Genomic DNA, 14,607 nt, shown 5'->3' with positions numbered 1-14,607 from the left:
AAAGAGCTGTCTTGGAAGGTTTGAGCCAAAAGTATAGTTGTGCAGAGTGCTGCCTTACCCTGTGCTGCACTTGTGAACTAGTCGAACAAGTGAGCGAGAATCCCATTATCTTTCATGGCCATGAATACAGGGAATATTGGATTGTGATCTTGAACTGAATTGTGCCCTGGAGGAGAAGGCCAAGCATTTTGCGTTAAGGTGAAAATTTTGATTTTTGAATTGCCCCAGCGCATAGACAACTTCTGTAGTAGCTGGTATATGTCTGTACTTCCAGTGAAAGGTTGAAGATAACAAATCCACTTTAATCTATAGCTGAAGGAGATTTCTTGATATTTCTTTTGATAGTCTGATGTGATTCACTGTGGACCAAATTTTGCAGAGTAGATCAAATCCAGGAGGTTTTTCTGAGGGTTTGGTAAGGAACATACATGTTGCCCTAGGATACCTTCTACCATGTATTATATAAAGAGCCTTTGAGAGTAAATCTTAAATCCCAGAATTGTTTTTAGGCCTTCCACATTGGTAGGTTCTGAGGGTCCTGTTGCAGTAGTAGGATTGGGTGAGTTAACTGCTCAAGTGTTGATGTTTGTGCATCTCTTCAAATTTAGGCTGCAAATAATACTACACATATTAAATTGACAAGCCAGTCAACAAGCAGGGATCTCAGTCACAGTTGTAATGCACACTGCAGCACTGACTTGCACATGCAGACATTTGCCCTGAGTGCTACCAGTCCAAAAGGGAGAGTGATACTATTTATACCAAAGCTGTTTACAGCATACTGGGCACTGGCACGCCACAGGATGCCCAGTAGTTTTCATGAGGGCTGATCCTGGTTTTGGTCTTTCCGTGTGTCCTTTATAAGTGTTTTTAGAACATTAAATGTGTCTACAGTCATACAAGGTATTGTATGTTTGGGCTCATTTTTCACTTTCTGGCCATAGAAATGGACATAAAGTAGTACTTTGGCATCTTTGTTCAGATGGAAGTTTGTAACCATAATTTTTGAGGACTTGGAGCATGATTTTCAATAGTAGCTATAGTTTTCCAAGAACTTGAAGTTAGCCATGAGAGAAAAGCTCATGTTGATAACTGAATATTTAGATGAGTTGTTCTCAAACAGCATGTCATGGCACTCTGGGGTGCCTTGAGAACATTTCAAGAGTGCTGTGGGGTACCACACAATGTTAGCACTGTTAGATGGGCAAATACAATGTACAGATAAACACAAAGATTTCAAAGAGGGCTCTATAGTGTTAAAAATATTTTGACCTGTTGTGGCCTTTCTGAGTTTTTTGCAACAGAAAAGTTGCTCTGTTATTTTTCTGTAGTCAAAAAACAAGTGAAAAACTAAGAGCTGGCATTTTCCAAGAAGTACTTTGAATTTTAATGAGAGGTAAGTCTAGCAAAAGGTGCTTTGGATCTAAAAAGGTTAAGAACCACTACTTTAGATTATGGGAGCAATATCAGCCAAATATTTTGTTTGCTGCTGATCGAACCAGGAGATTGGTGAGTTGATGTCTGATAGCCTGTGATGATGTTTGTTGTGTTAATGAATACTGCATAACAGAAGAAATGCATGAAGGCTGTTTCATCACTCCTAAAGACAAAGTACTTGATCTTCCATTGGCGATGTCAGGAGATCAGTCTTAAGGAATCGGTCTTGAAGAAAATAAGCTTTCATTGGCACAGGGTTCAGAATGTCAGCCAAATACACCAGGGTATGAGGTAGATTCAGACCTGTTCTCTGGGTGTTCACTGTGATCCCCAAGGTGTGAAACTTGTGCAGAATCATTTGGAGACTCTCTGTGACATATTAAGTGGAGCTGCCCTTGCAGAGCTAGGCAACTAGACAAGAACAAGTCACAATATTATTCCTACATGGATGGGCAGCCTCAGTTTGAGGCCTGGGTGAAGACACAGGGCCACTGAGATTTCAGATGGGATATACTTGGTTTGGTAGTGGTCCTGGCCCACCACAAACAAAGAGAATTTTCTGGATGAGGGCATGGTAGTGACCCAAAAGTAGTCTTTCATGTAGAAAACCAAACAATCCCATTCCAGGAAGGTCTCAGGTAGCAAACACTAACATCTTGAACTTGAACTTTTGGGTGGAGTCGAACATTTTTAAGTCTAAGATGAGGCATCATCTTCTTTTTCACACCTCTGGGAATTACTTTCTCCTGTTGTTGTAGAGGAGCTTCTTTGGGATCCTCCCAAAGATAGGACAGAGGAGACTTCTTGTCAAAGCAAAATCTGATGAGAAGGATCACTGAAGAAGGATGGGGAAAGGATTGGAACAAGGTACTGTTCTGAATTGGAGGGTATAGACAACTTTGAAGATATCTAAGATCTACTAGTCTCTTAGAATGTACCCAAGCATGCCAAGGGTAGGCTAACTGATCCCTGAAGGGGAAAGTAGAACATCAGGAGGCAGACTGCACCTCTTGACCATCCTCTCAATGATTTTCCCTGTTAACCAAAGAATGGTGAGTTGAGGATTTTATTTTAAAGGCTTGCTGGAAGATAAGAACCTTAACAGAAAAAAAGAACTAAAAGTAGTTGGGGGAGGACACAAAAAAGGAGCTAAATGGTGAAATAGGTGCAATCTGAAGAAGAGCTCTAGGGTAGCATGGACTAGATTGGAGAGCTTCCATTCCAAACCAAAGCACCTGAGATCAACTGAGGAAAGGAAAGGTCTGCTAGTGTTTATGCTTTTGATAGAAAGCATAAGAAAGGCATGGACATGCTTGAAGGGGTATGGACAAGGGTGTAACTGGCCAGGACTGCACCCTACAAAGTCCCACCCTCCCACCTGGCTCTCTCCTCCCCTTTAACCCTCCCTGCAAAGCCCCTGGCTTTGGTAAGCCCTGGCAAAGGGGAGGGGGAAAGCAGCAGTAGCAGAGCAGGAGCAGCAGCTAAAGGTTCACTGCAGCTAAAGGGGTATATCACCTCAATTTTGCAACAGATGCACCCGCCAAAAATCCAATGGTTTTCAGTGGCAAAAAAATTAGGTGAAATCTTCCCTCCCTACAGCAAAATGCTCCACCACAACATTTCCCAGAAGGCCCTTTTCTGACACCCACGCCTGTATCACCACTATGCAGTGCCTCCCCCCTTGGAGCTGGTGCCAAGGTGGAGGTGGGAACAGGAGAGGTGTTCTCCCACTGCCCCATTGTTGTTTCCCTTCTGCCACCCCCTGCCACTTAAGGTAGGGTCTGGGGCTCATGATGTGCTTACCCACCTATCATTGTGCTCCTACTTGAAGCTCACGTGCAACTAAACCTGCACTTGAAGAACACACCATCCAATCCCCTGCACCTCAATCTCAGGAACTGCAAGTTTCCTCCACCTTCACCTTTCATTTAAGACCTTTACCAAGACCATTCTATTTAAGCTACTAGCAGATTAGAACCACATTGTGTGGCCTTTAACCCTACTTTGCTTGAAAATGTCACCTGTTAAACCTTCTCTTGTTCATTTAAGAACTCCAGGTCCTTCTTCCCTCCCACTACAGGCACCTCACCCCAAGCCCTTCCCCACTGCATAGTAGTGGGAAAGGTAGCTGCTGGGACCCATGGGCCACCAGTTGGATAGCCCTGGTCTAGTCAATGGCTTGGCAGTTGGGGCACTTATCCCCTACATTTTGATTACAGTTTGACATGTAAAGAGGACTTAGACATCTTTAGGCAAAAGAAGGTTTGGGCCCATGCTTCCCCATCTATAAAGTTGCAGAGATGGATAAAACCAGTTCAAGTGCTTTCTGGACCCTAGGACATTTGATGTATCAGTAAATATGGGTACATACAGCCATTACACTTAGAAAGGTCTAAGTGAATGTAGATTAAGCTGGGCCAATAACTGTACACAAGTTCAGTGCATATAGATTGGTTTAAAAATGGTGCAAGTGATCTAAGATAGACCTGGTGCTAGGTACACTCAATTGAGATTGATTTAGGTTAGAATGATATATTGAACTTCTGCACTGTTTCTATGATTACAACCTAAGATGTAATGCTAATCTATAGTAGACAGGTAGGCTACCTCCCACTCTCTGCTGTAGAAAAAAATAGTTGGAACAATGCTTGGAGAAGTGCAAATATGAAGGTGATAAACTGGAACACCAATACATTTGTCTAAAACAGCTATTTGCTGCTCAGATCCTGTCACATAATTAATGGCATGTAGAAAGGTCCTGCACACAAAAAATCCTGTTGTGTTATAGTAAAGGGCAGTAAAGCTATGAAGTCTGGCATAATTGTTACAAATATTTTATCTTAGCGCCCCTCCCAACATTAATTTTGTCTTGCAGTGAACACTGTGCAAAGTGTTGCATGACAGAAATTGCTGCTGAACTGCATGAAAGGGCCTACCTTGATTCAGAGTAAAACAGCAGCACATGTTCTTGTGTCCACTTGCCAGCTGGGGTTGCTAGGGAGCTATATACCCAGTGTTCCCTACAGCAGCCTGTCTCCAAGACTAGCTAAAGACAGCTGAGTATGGAGCACAGCATACCATTTTTTCAAGGGTAGGCTGTGTTTGGGGATGGGGGAGAAAATCACTCCCTCTCTTATGCTAGGATTGGCACTGCAGCATGCCCAGTTCATTTTGTGCCAAAAGCCTTTTTTCCCTTGTTTTTCCTGTCCTCTGTCCCCTGCATTCAGGGAAGCTGGAAGACCCGTTTTACTGAGCTATGAGTGACATGCCAGATATTACAACTGTTGTGAAATGCTTCTGCACCACAAAGGAGTTGCTCATTTAATCAGGAACTTCTCTAAAGCACATGTGTACATTTAGTTGTGGATTTGTGGTATTTATTGTGGGAAAATTTGCTTGAATATCTGACATGTTACAAAAAAAGTCATGCTAAACTCACTTTTAACTTATAACAAATATAACATCTGGAGTGGGTCTTAGAATAGGAGGGGGAATGGGAAATAAACACAGTTTCCAATTCTTTTGAAAGGATAATACATTGTGCCTGATACACTGAGGCTACTATGGCATCTATAAAACTCTTCCTGAAAATCCCTTAATTTAAATTATTATTAAGGATTAAAGTCTATGCAGCCTTGCATCCACATTAATTATTGAAGCACCATGCAGAGCACTGTAATTGCCTCCTGTCTGTTACCCTATAAATGCAGTGCTGTGTTAAGATTATGGCAGAATTTTGACTATCATTAAAAATTACTTTTGTTTCTGCTGTTTTTGGGGAGAATCATCTCCATATTACTTTGTTTTTAGAGGGGAAAAAAATAAAAGATACCCTTTCCTATTATGCTAGTACAACAGTTCTACATTCCTCATGGTCTTAACAGCCTGAAATCACGCAGTGACAGATACACAATGTTGAAAAGACAGGCAAACCTGTCCTATGAATCACTGCTAGAAGTGCCAGTCTACCCCCTCCACGCATTAGCATTAGCCCTTGCAATATACCCTGGGGTGGCATTAGCAGTCTATCTTTTACTTGTTTTCCTACATCTACTGTAATAATCATTTCTGTTGATTTATTTTCAGTTACTTAGAAAAGATGCCTGGGACAGGGCTTATCCACTCTCTCGTTCCTTAAGCTTGCAACCTTAGGGCATTTTTACATGTGCTCCAGGGTTGGCGGGGAAGAGGGACTTCAATTAGAGTGGCTCTGAGGGCCACTTAAATTAAAGCACCCACAACATCTCATGTATCAGAGTCTCTGAGCTTCAAAATGGCAGTGGGGGTCCTTTAACTAAAGCTCATTGAACGAGGTTTTGTTAAAGCACCCCTACCACCATTTTGAAGCACGAGAAAGCTGATACATGAGACAGCAAGGCTGTTGGAGGATGCTAATTAGCACGCTCCAACAGACTCAATTAATTGAGTCTGCTCCAACATGCTGTAATTACAGTGCATCAGAACACCCTCCCCATACCCTCTAAGGTTTTGGAGAAGAGATTTGGAGAAGAAAATGATAGATACAGTTCTAAGAGCTGTGAAGCCAAGGAAAAGCTCTATACAAAGATGCAGGACAGTGGGGCATTGAAGTAGGAAAGGTAAGTGTGAAGGAGTGAGATAGGACTTACAGCCTGGAGGGCCGGCAGGGCTGCAGCTACAGCCCGGAAAGGAAAGAAAATACCCACCCAATTTCTGGAGCAGCATCTTGCTCAGGATTAGCAAAGGTAGGCCACTCAAAGGTATTTTTGGCCCTGGAGAGGGGCAGAGGGGGGTCAGTTCCCTGCAGGCCGCAGGGACAGAGAAGTGGCTGAGTGTCTCGGCAAGCAGAAACTGCAGAACGGGCCTTGAGGAATGCTGTGAGACTGACCTTGAGGCACGCGGAGGCCTGTGAACAAGCAGCTGGTGGGAATCTCTGGAGCAGAGCTGCAACTGAGGATCTGGAGTGAAGGGAGCCCACAAGGCCAGAGAGACTCTCTGGACTGGAGTTTTTCCAACAGAGGATCCAGAGGAGGACCAGAAGGGAAGGATCTACAGTTACAGGTAGAGCCTTCCTGCACAAGGGGGAGACCCCGAAAAGACTGTGTACGCTCATAGGGGTGCAGAGCAGGCTAGCACACAGCAGAGACTGGACTAAGGGATTGGGGGTTTTTGGGAGACATTGCTGGAGCCTGACAAGAAGGCTGTGATTTCTTTTGCTGTCTATTTTTTTTTATTTTATTTTGTTTGAGCACAGGCCAAGACTGGCCCCTAGAAGGATATATCCAAAAGAGGTACTAGGAGGCCCTGGGGTGCAGAGAAGGTTACAACAGGCAGCACTGCAACCTGTCTGCAGAAGAACATCATAAAATACCATCTGAAGAGGTTAGGCTTGGGTAAAGGGGAGGTTTGGAGCCTCACTGAAGACACAGGGATCAAGACTAGGCAGGATCACTGTGGGCATTGCCATCCAGGAATATAGAGGTCATCAAAGTCGTGGCAGGTGAGAAAAATGTAAGATCCACTTCCTCGCAGACCTGGTGATCCAAGGCCAAGTTCTACCGCGTCGCCACCTGTAGGCAGACGAGCACAGGGCAACATGAGCAAGCCCTATAATACCTACAGACGTCACAGTAAGCAAAAGAAGAAAAGATTACAGGTGAAAGCAAAATGCATTGTGAATGTGGCTTTGTGGCAGAAGGGATGGTGAAGAAAATCAGTATCATGAACCAAGAGGTAACAAGCAGAGGAAAAGGATTACTGAGATTCAAGTCTATTTGGATGTGGAAGGACTATCACAACATGTTTGTACTGTGCCTAACACCATGGAGCACAGACACAGGCAGGTATATTATCATTATAACAAACAAGTCCTAAAGAAATAGATGGAAGAGTCAAAGATAATTTTAAGGTATTGAGTTTCCTTGATTTCAGTGGCAGTTCAGCTTGAAATATAACTGCAAGATTTGGCCCTCTAGGGAAGGTTATAAATGGAGAGTGGAAGAATTGAATATCACAATAACTACAATGCTATTAAATTGTTAGTCAAGTTTAATGCATCAAAGAAGTAAAACTACATTGGCATATTTAAGACAAACACTTTGTTTCTATGCACACTATCCACTGGACAGTCCCCTTTTCAAAATAACTACTTTTAACAGTCCAAGACACTTCTTCAGAAATTCTTCATGTATCCAACCTTTCACAAGTTTCCTTTTCTTTTATTTGTCCAAGGGAAAAAAAAAATTAAACCTGAAAACATTTACGTTGCAAGCCACATTAGAATGCATAATTGGCATACAATAACCAATGTATAACAATTGTGTTTTACTTATTTCACTTTGTTCATCAATAAAAGAATATAAAAATCTTGTTCAACCGAGTGTTAAGTGTATTAAAATAGATTTGTATAGTACTGCACAGTTTCTCCCGGAGTTGTGAAAATGGTTGAAGGGACCACGTGCTGCCTAGTGATGGGTGACAGGAGAAGCCAGTCCCTCAATTTTAAAAATGGCATTCGGCACTGTATGATATGCTGATATCAGAGACTAGCCTCATGAGTGTGTTTTGGTGGATTCTTGTTTTGTTTAAATCCCTGGTGTGCTATGTAACTAAGAAACTCATAAAAGAACTGAGAAGATGGCATCTGTGTAACTTGGCAATGTCAGAGGAAAAACTGGGTTGCCCATCACCAACTTCCAGGGTAGGCCTCCATGTTACAAGAAAGGCCTATGGCCTACTAAGGTGCCGACTGACCCTTGTAGTATCAGGAAGACTAGCTTGTGAAATAAGCAGGTGCTCTAGGATTCACTTAGGCTAATGCTTAACATGTTCAAATGTGCATAAAAAAATAAAATAAAATAAAAAAAAAATCAACAAAATCTTTAAAAGGAATCAAGTTTCTGAAAAACCAAACAAACCCTTATTTTTTTCTACAGCCCAACCCTCCCCCCAAACTCTTGATATTATCCAATATGAGAAACAACCCCTTGAGGCAGTCTTTTCTGTACTATTTTCCAGATATTTCTGCAAGGAAAAAAAAAAAGTTTTCACACTACATATTTTTACAATAAAAAGGCAGTACAAAAATGTAAAGTTATCTTTTTTGGCATATTATCTGTACTGGCAAGAAAAGAACTAAACTTTATTTGCTTTAAAAAAAACATTCAAAGCAAAAAAATACATAACGAAAAATAAAATTAAATTAAACGGAAATAACCAAACGGAACCTGCCAAATATATCCACTAATATGGTTTATGCTAAATCTTGCACAATAACTCCATGAGAAAAATACATCAATAGCAAAATAAGTAAAAAGGACCTGCAAAAAAGTAAGGAGTTTTACAGTCATACTTCTTTAAATACTTCAGAACGCATATACAGAAGCATCAGCATGAAAATACTTCAATATTTTACTAGAAATGCTAACTTCATACAGTTTTTATTTAAATATCTGCAATTCTCAACTATAATAATACTGAAAAAAATGATATTTTGTTTTGAAGGCTCTGTGAGTGTCCATGACGTCATTCTTGACAAAACAGCCCCATTTCCAGTTCACCTGAATCAATGCGGCAGACCTTGTTCATTTCATTAGGAATCTATGGAAAGTCCTAAGTAATTCAGTTCCTTCTTATATTACTGATTTCCCTCCCCCACGTAGCTTTAAGCCCAACTACCTAACTACTAGCTTACTAACTCTTTGTATTTAATTTTTTTTCCTTAAAGCAGAACTGTAAAATTGTCTGCCTTCCCCAGAAAAGAATATTCTATTTTCTATCGGCCATACTTTTCCTGGTCCTTCTTATTCATAGATACATTAAGGCCAACATAACAAAAAGAAATCTCATAAGCACTGAAGGTCTCAGCAAATACAAAACTGCAGCAAAACCCACTCTGTGGGAAGTTGCTGCCACAGTGACCTACAAACTGGACTGATTGGTTTGTAAATTCTATGCGTATAAAAAGTGAGATTGTTTCTCCATTCCTTCCACTTCCCTTTGTGTCTGTTTCATTTCTCCTTTGCACACGTGTAAACAGTTTTTTTTTTATTTCTTGCCCCCATTTTTTCACAGCGGGCTCTGTCAGTTGTTACCCTGTGATTGCTGCAAGGCTTTGTGCATGGCAGCAGAGGCAGATGAAGGTTTGATCCAGGGGACGGTTAGCAGGGAGGAGGTGGTAGTTGTCGTCATGGTAACCTGAATCATCTGCTCATTTTGTATCAGTCTAATGAGAGTTTTGAGACGTTCCAGTGATGACTGCGTCCCTTTCTGCTGAGCCAACAGGCTGTTCTTTAGCTCTAAGCATTTCTGTCAAAAAAAAAAGAGGAGAGGGAGCAAGAGACAGAATGTGTTCAAATTGGTGTCAGATATCTCCCCTAATATCTTGTCTGGAAAATATGTCCCTTTCAAACAAAATCCATTATTCTTTGGGGACTACAAAAATACAAATATAGTAAACATAGTAGTCTCCATTGACACATACGGAGGACCAACTGTCTTAGCAACAATATTCATTTAAGATCAAATACGTACAAGGGACACTTTCACCGATTCCTGCTTAAAGACAGGTAAAAATTCATGACAGCCTCACATGGTCGAAAGATTTTATTGCCACGGCTTTGTAATGATATTATTCAGAAGTGTCAAAGCCACTAATAAGCTATGTGAATCTTCCTGAATGACACTGATAAAGACTTCAGGCCACTCCATGCAGTGCTATATTTTTCATTTGACACATATTTTCCAATCCACGATAGGGTGTTTGTTACCAATACTTACATTCATGTTACTAAGTTTAAAAATACCTCAAATGCTTTTTTTTTATGTAGAAAGCTCCTATTTCATGTTTTGCCATGGTTAAAAACAAAAATCTACAGAGAAGGGCATGTGCTCACTGCATCTCTTGAGCTTTAGTCTACAATACATTTTTTTAGGAGAAAAATTCTGGAGTTCCTGGGAAACTGGAAATACTTGGGAGCAGCAGTGTAGGGACACAGCAGGGTGTCCAGGACACAGGGGCAGCAGTGAGTACTAGTTGCCACTGCAATCATGACTGCAATCACACAGCTACCAGCAGGTGCTTTTTTTGCCCCTTCCTCCCCCGCATAAAAGTCAGTGCCCAGACTGGTTGCTCCATTTGCCCCGCTTTCATTACATCACTGCTTGGGAACAGAAATTTGCCCATTCTCTTTTTTTAATTATGGCAACTGTTTTCAAATACAGCTGCTCAGAGGTTTGGGATGTTGGATTAGAGGGCAGAGAGCAGCTGAAGGAGTCCAAGGTGCTAGATAAATGCAGAGCTCTACAATTTATCACATGCTATCACCACTGCATATGGTGTGTTTTCAAGTTTTCCACTTAATTCAACTGCTCTTTAATTTAAATTTTCCATAATATTAATCCAAACACAAGGAACCAAGCCACTCTGTCCTATCTTAGACTGTTCTCACCAGACAAGTGTGAATGGGATAAATATAATCATCTGCCAAAACTTCCATTTCAACAAGATGGAATGGTTTCTACTCAAAGCTTCTATTTCTGTTTATGCATAACTCTTACTGAGTTCAGTGGCAGTTACAGCCCCAATAGCTGAATGCAGCCTGAAATTTCTTTCATTTGGTACAGCCATAATCCCATTCCACTGCCCTAACCACTAGCAACACTTCACTGCTCCCCCTTGAGACTCTTCTCCATGCATGTGTTAACTTCTATTAGTGCTACGGTAGTAATACACACTTAAAGGAAATGTTACTCACTGTTAGACCTTTTAATAAGTTATTACTTGTCCTCCCATTCTGATCTAAATATGATACATATTTTAACATGGCTCTCCTGGATAATTCTAGTGGTACACCAAGTAGTGGGCAGTTACTGTTGTAGCTGCTACTTTAACTAACCAGGATAGGGAAGTTTAAAATATTTATTTAGACCCTACTACAAATAGACTACTGCATTTTGGTGATCAGGTTGTGGTCTGACAGACATACCTCAGCTAATTGCTTCCCCCTATGCATGTCAAAACCTAAGGTTCTGAACTTGGGCCAGCTTCCCCTAGGCTGGTAGGGACAGGCAGCAGTGTAGAAGTAGGTTGTGCTATTCCCTAGAATCAGGGCATGTTTGAGTAACAACCTCCAGCTAACATTTCAAAAAGTTCCTGAAGTTTGGCCAGTGTAAGTTCACATCCAATGATGGAGAAAACACTATGGCACAAGCCTTGAAAGAGGGATAATGATCATCTATCCTGCCTTACCTGTCTTTTGGACTACTTAAGCAAGTACATGCCACTGGAGCTGCTACCCACACATGGATTTTCATGTGGACAGATTTCTCCACACTTCTGAACTGTGTTCAGAATGGAAAGGAAGGGACTTTTAATTTGTTCTCATTTGACTGGGGAAGCATTATAATAGCAGTTCAGTCACTGTCACTTTCTGCTCCTTGACCTGCCAGTTCACAAAGGGACCCTGTGCATTTCTTTGAAGAGAAATCATACACACTTGAAGAGTTGTAATTTGTGAGCATATATCATTTTCCAGTCCCAAAGTGTCAATTTTTCAAGCAAAAGTTCTTTATAAACAACTGTGTAGAAGACATTCTGCCTCACACTTGGGAGTCTTACTTTCATTGCATTGTTGAGAAGTCGATCTTTTTCTTCTAGCTGTCTATGTTCACTCTTCAGCTCGCTGCCTCTCTTTAATAACTTTCTTTTCTCTTCTTCTTTGACTATGGAACAAAAAGGTTTAGAGTTAGACAAGCAAAAAGGGTGTGCACACACTTGAGAGAACAAGCATGCGTATCTTGGATGGAAAGCTCCAGAAATCTATCTAGCCTCTTATATGTCCAGAGAAATCAGCAATGTTCAATTGCATAAGACTATTGCTTCACTTTAAATGGTTAGAGTACAGTAACCATATAGAAAATTAATCTTCAAGTATGACAAATTTCATCCAAAAGGTAAATGTTTCAGGAAGTTTGAGTGAGTGAAAACAGGGTGCTGGAAAGGAGCTATTTTAGCAACCTTGACTGGCAGGTATCAGCAGTGATCTTATGGCTCTTTGTCAAATCCCTCTACAAACATTAATTAATACTCAAAGAACCCTCTGAGGTAGGTAGTTACTCCTATATTAAAGGTGAAACTGGGGTCTCTTGTTAGGAGCCAGGCCAATCTGTACCTGTTTTATGAGTAACATAGGAGTGAACAATAGCCAGAGTTCCAGTCCATGGCACATTTTCATCTTTCTTTAACACCTATAAGTCCAGGGAACAACAAAAATTAGAAATGCACAAAACCATACACATAATGAATGCCTCCCCTCACAACTTTACTGTAAAAAAGGTCACTCTGAGTAGTGCTGTATTTTGCAAACTAAAAAGAACTGAAAACAACTCAGGGGTGACAATTATATTTTACTATAGAGTGTCACTAAAGCCTTGCTAAAATTAATTTCTCAAATCTCACACCTCACAATCCCCAATGGATTCTTCACCCATCCCTTTTCAAACAGACTTGTATAATTGCCAGATATGCGACTGTGGGATTTCTTCTTACTATTGGCCGAGGGTGGGAGTGTGAAGATAGTTAAGGCATTTTCTGTGAACCTAGCTGTATATGGACATTTGGGCTAGAGAAGTTTAACACGGGGGCGTGGTCATTTCAGCTAGGGAGTTAAAGGTAGTCACATCCACCCACTTATTTGCCATTGGCTACAGAAACTGATGTGCTTTAACCAAGCTAACCCACCAAGTTGCTAGGCTTGGGGAGAACTTTGACCTTGGCTCCAGCTAAAACCATAGAATACAGGACATGATACGTTGCTTAATTTGGCCATTGGATTTGGCATGGGATGCTGGCTCCACTGAATGTAAATATATATCAGAATCTCTCCTCAGCATTTTCAAAGGAATGAAATAGTAAACTTATGAAGGGGCTAACACTAAGAATTTTAAGAAACAAAATTTAAACTTACTAGTTTAGAAATTAACTTTTACTGCCTTAGCCACTGCTTTGCTGCTATTGCTGCTCTAACAGTATTCACAACAGCTAAACAGATTATCATCCAGTCTGCATTTCAAAATGGCCATAGTTAATAGATATTTTTGTAAATGTTTTCAAGAAGATAGTGTGCTTTCCTTACAACTTCTAGATCCTCAGATAAATTATGACACTGTCTCCCACTGTTTGTAAGAGTTACATTATTTGCTTTGCAATGCTCTGTGAAGGCAGTTCTATTGTAAAAACAACAAAAAAAAGAAGGAAAAGGAAAAATGTCGATTTTTTTCTCCAATACAAATGTAGATACATGTGAAAATAAGGCAAAAAATGTTTAAAGTGTAAGACTAGTACATGAAAATACCAAAGGAAATTATAGGAAAAACCTTGATATTGCTTTTCATAACCTTGTCCTCTTGGTTGTTACTATGGGGTGAACTAGTCTCTAGAATTATCATGCATGCAAACTCTCTGTTTTTCCTTCCAACTCCTTTCTCCCTTCTTTTTTTTCTGGGGGTAGTTGCAATCTACATGCCAAAACTAGTTTACCTTCTGTTGGCACTTTGGGCAGATCCAAACCCCCTTGGGGGTAGTCTTCAGAGGAGGATCCAAGCAGTTGAGATGATATGCTCTAGGACATGTGCCACAGGGCTGCAAGTTAATGCCACGCTTGCATGCTGTGCAGTGTTCATCATGATGGATCTCATTCTGAAAGAGAAGGAAAGGACTGACTGGGTCAAGTCAACCCATTAAACAACTCTCCAGGAGCAGTACTTGGGGCCACAGTTTCATCAGACAGACCTATTCAAACATAATATCTCATTTTCAAAGGCACCCTGGCTGTAGAAGGAAGATGGAAACAATTTTGTATTCATCAAAAGATAAAAAAGCCAAAAGCAAGTCCAATTGGTTGAAACAAATTAAATACAATGAAATAATAAAAAAATAGTCACATAGGAACAAAAATCAAACATGTGAGTAAATTAATTTATCCAGTTGCTAAAGTTAAAGTTGTTCCATTGTTTGTTACTAGTAATGTGTCATTGTAACTTCCAGTTCATGTGTTGTCATGTGCAGTTCTGTTTCAAAGCATAGGTCAAAGTCAACATGAAGAAAGTTTGTCTTTCAAGTCCAAAGCAAAGAAAAGAAGCCAGGAAATATTTTTGGGAGTGAACAGGGAGTGGTGGGCAGTAAAGTTCCAA

General features: G+C 40.7%; 2 protein-coding genes across 2 annotated transcripts in view; both read right to left on the bottom strand.

The window, feature by feature from the left end:
• The window catches only part of LOC112550277, a 51,192-nt gene extending 44,608 nt beyond the window's left edge, over positions 1-6,584 (bottom strand). Inside the window, exon 1 of the mRNA XM_025204096.1 lies at positions 6,123-6,584. Coding sequence (XP_025059881.1) covers positions 6,123-6,529 — 407 coding nt within the window. The 5' untranslated portion in view covers positions 6,530-6,584. The remainder of the gene's footprint in view (positions 1-6,122) is intronic.
• A 2,058-nt stretch (positions 6,585-8,642) lies between these two features.
• Positions 8,643-14,607, bottom strand: part of PHF21B (PHD finger protein 21B) — a 279,182-nt gene continuing 273,217 nt past the window's right edge. Inside the window, 4 exon segments of the mRNA XM_006023571.3 lie at positions 8,643-9,723; positions 12,035-12,138; positions 12,588-12,663; positions 13,955-14,113. Coding sequence (XP_006023633.2) covers positions 9,499-9,723; positions 12,035-12,138; positions 12,588-12,663; positions 13,955-14,113 — 564 coding nt within the window. The 3' untranslated portion in view covers positions 8,643-9,498.

This window comes from Alligator sinensis, unplaced genomic scaffold (genome assembly GCF_000455745.1).
Source record: "Alligator sinensis unplaced genomic scaffold, ASM45574v1 scaffold975_1, whole genome shotgun sequence".
Taxonomy (NCBI): Eukaryota; Metazoa; Chordata; order Crocodylia; family Alligatoridae; genus Alligator; species Alligator sinensis.
Note: the sequence above shows the minus strand (reverse complement) of the source record. Positions and strands in the feature narration are given on the sequence as shown.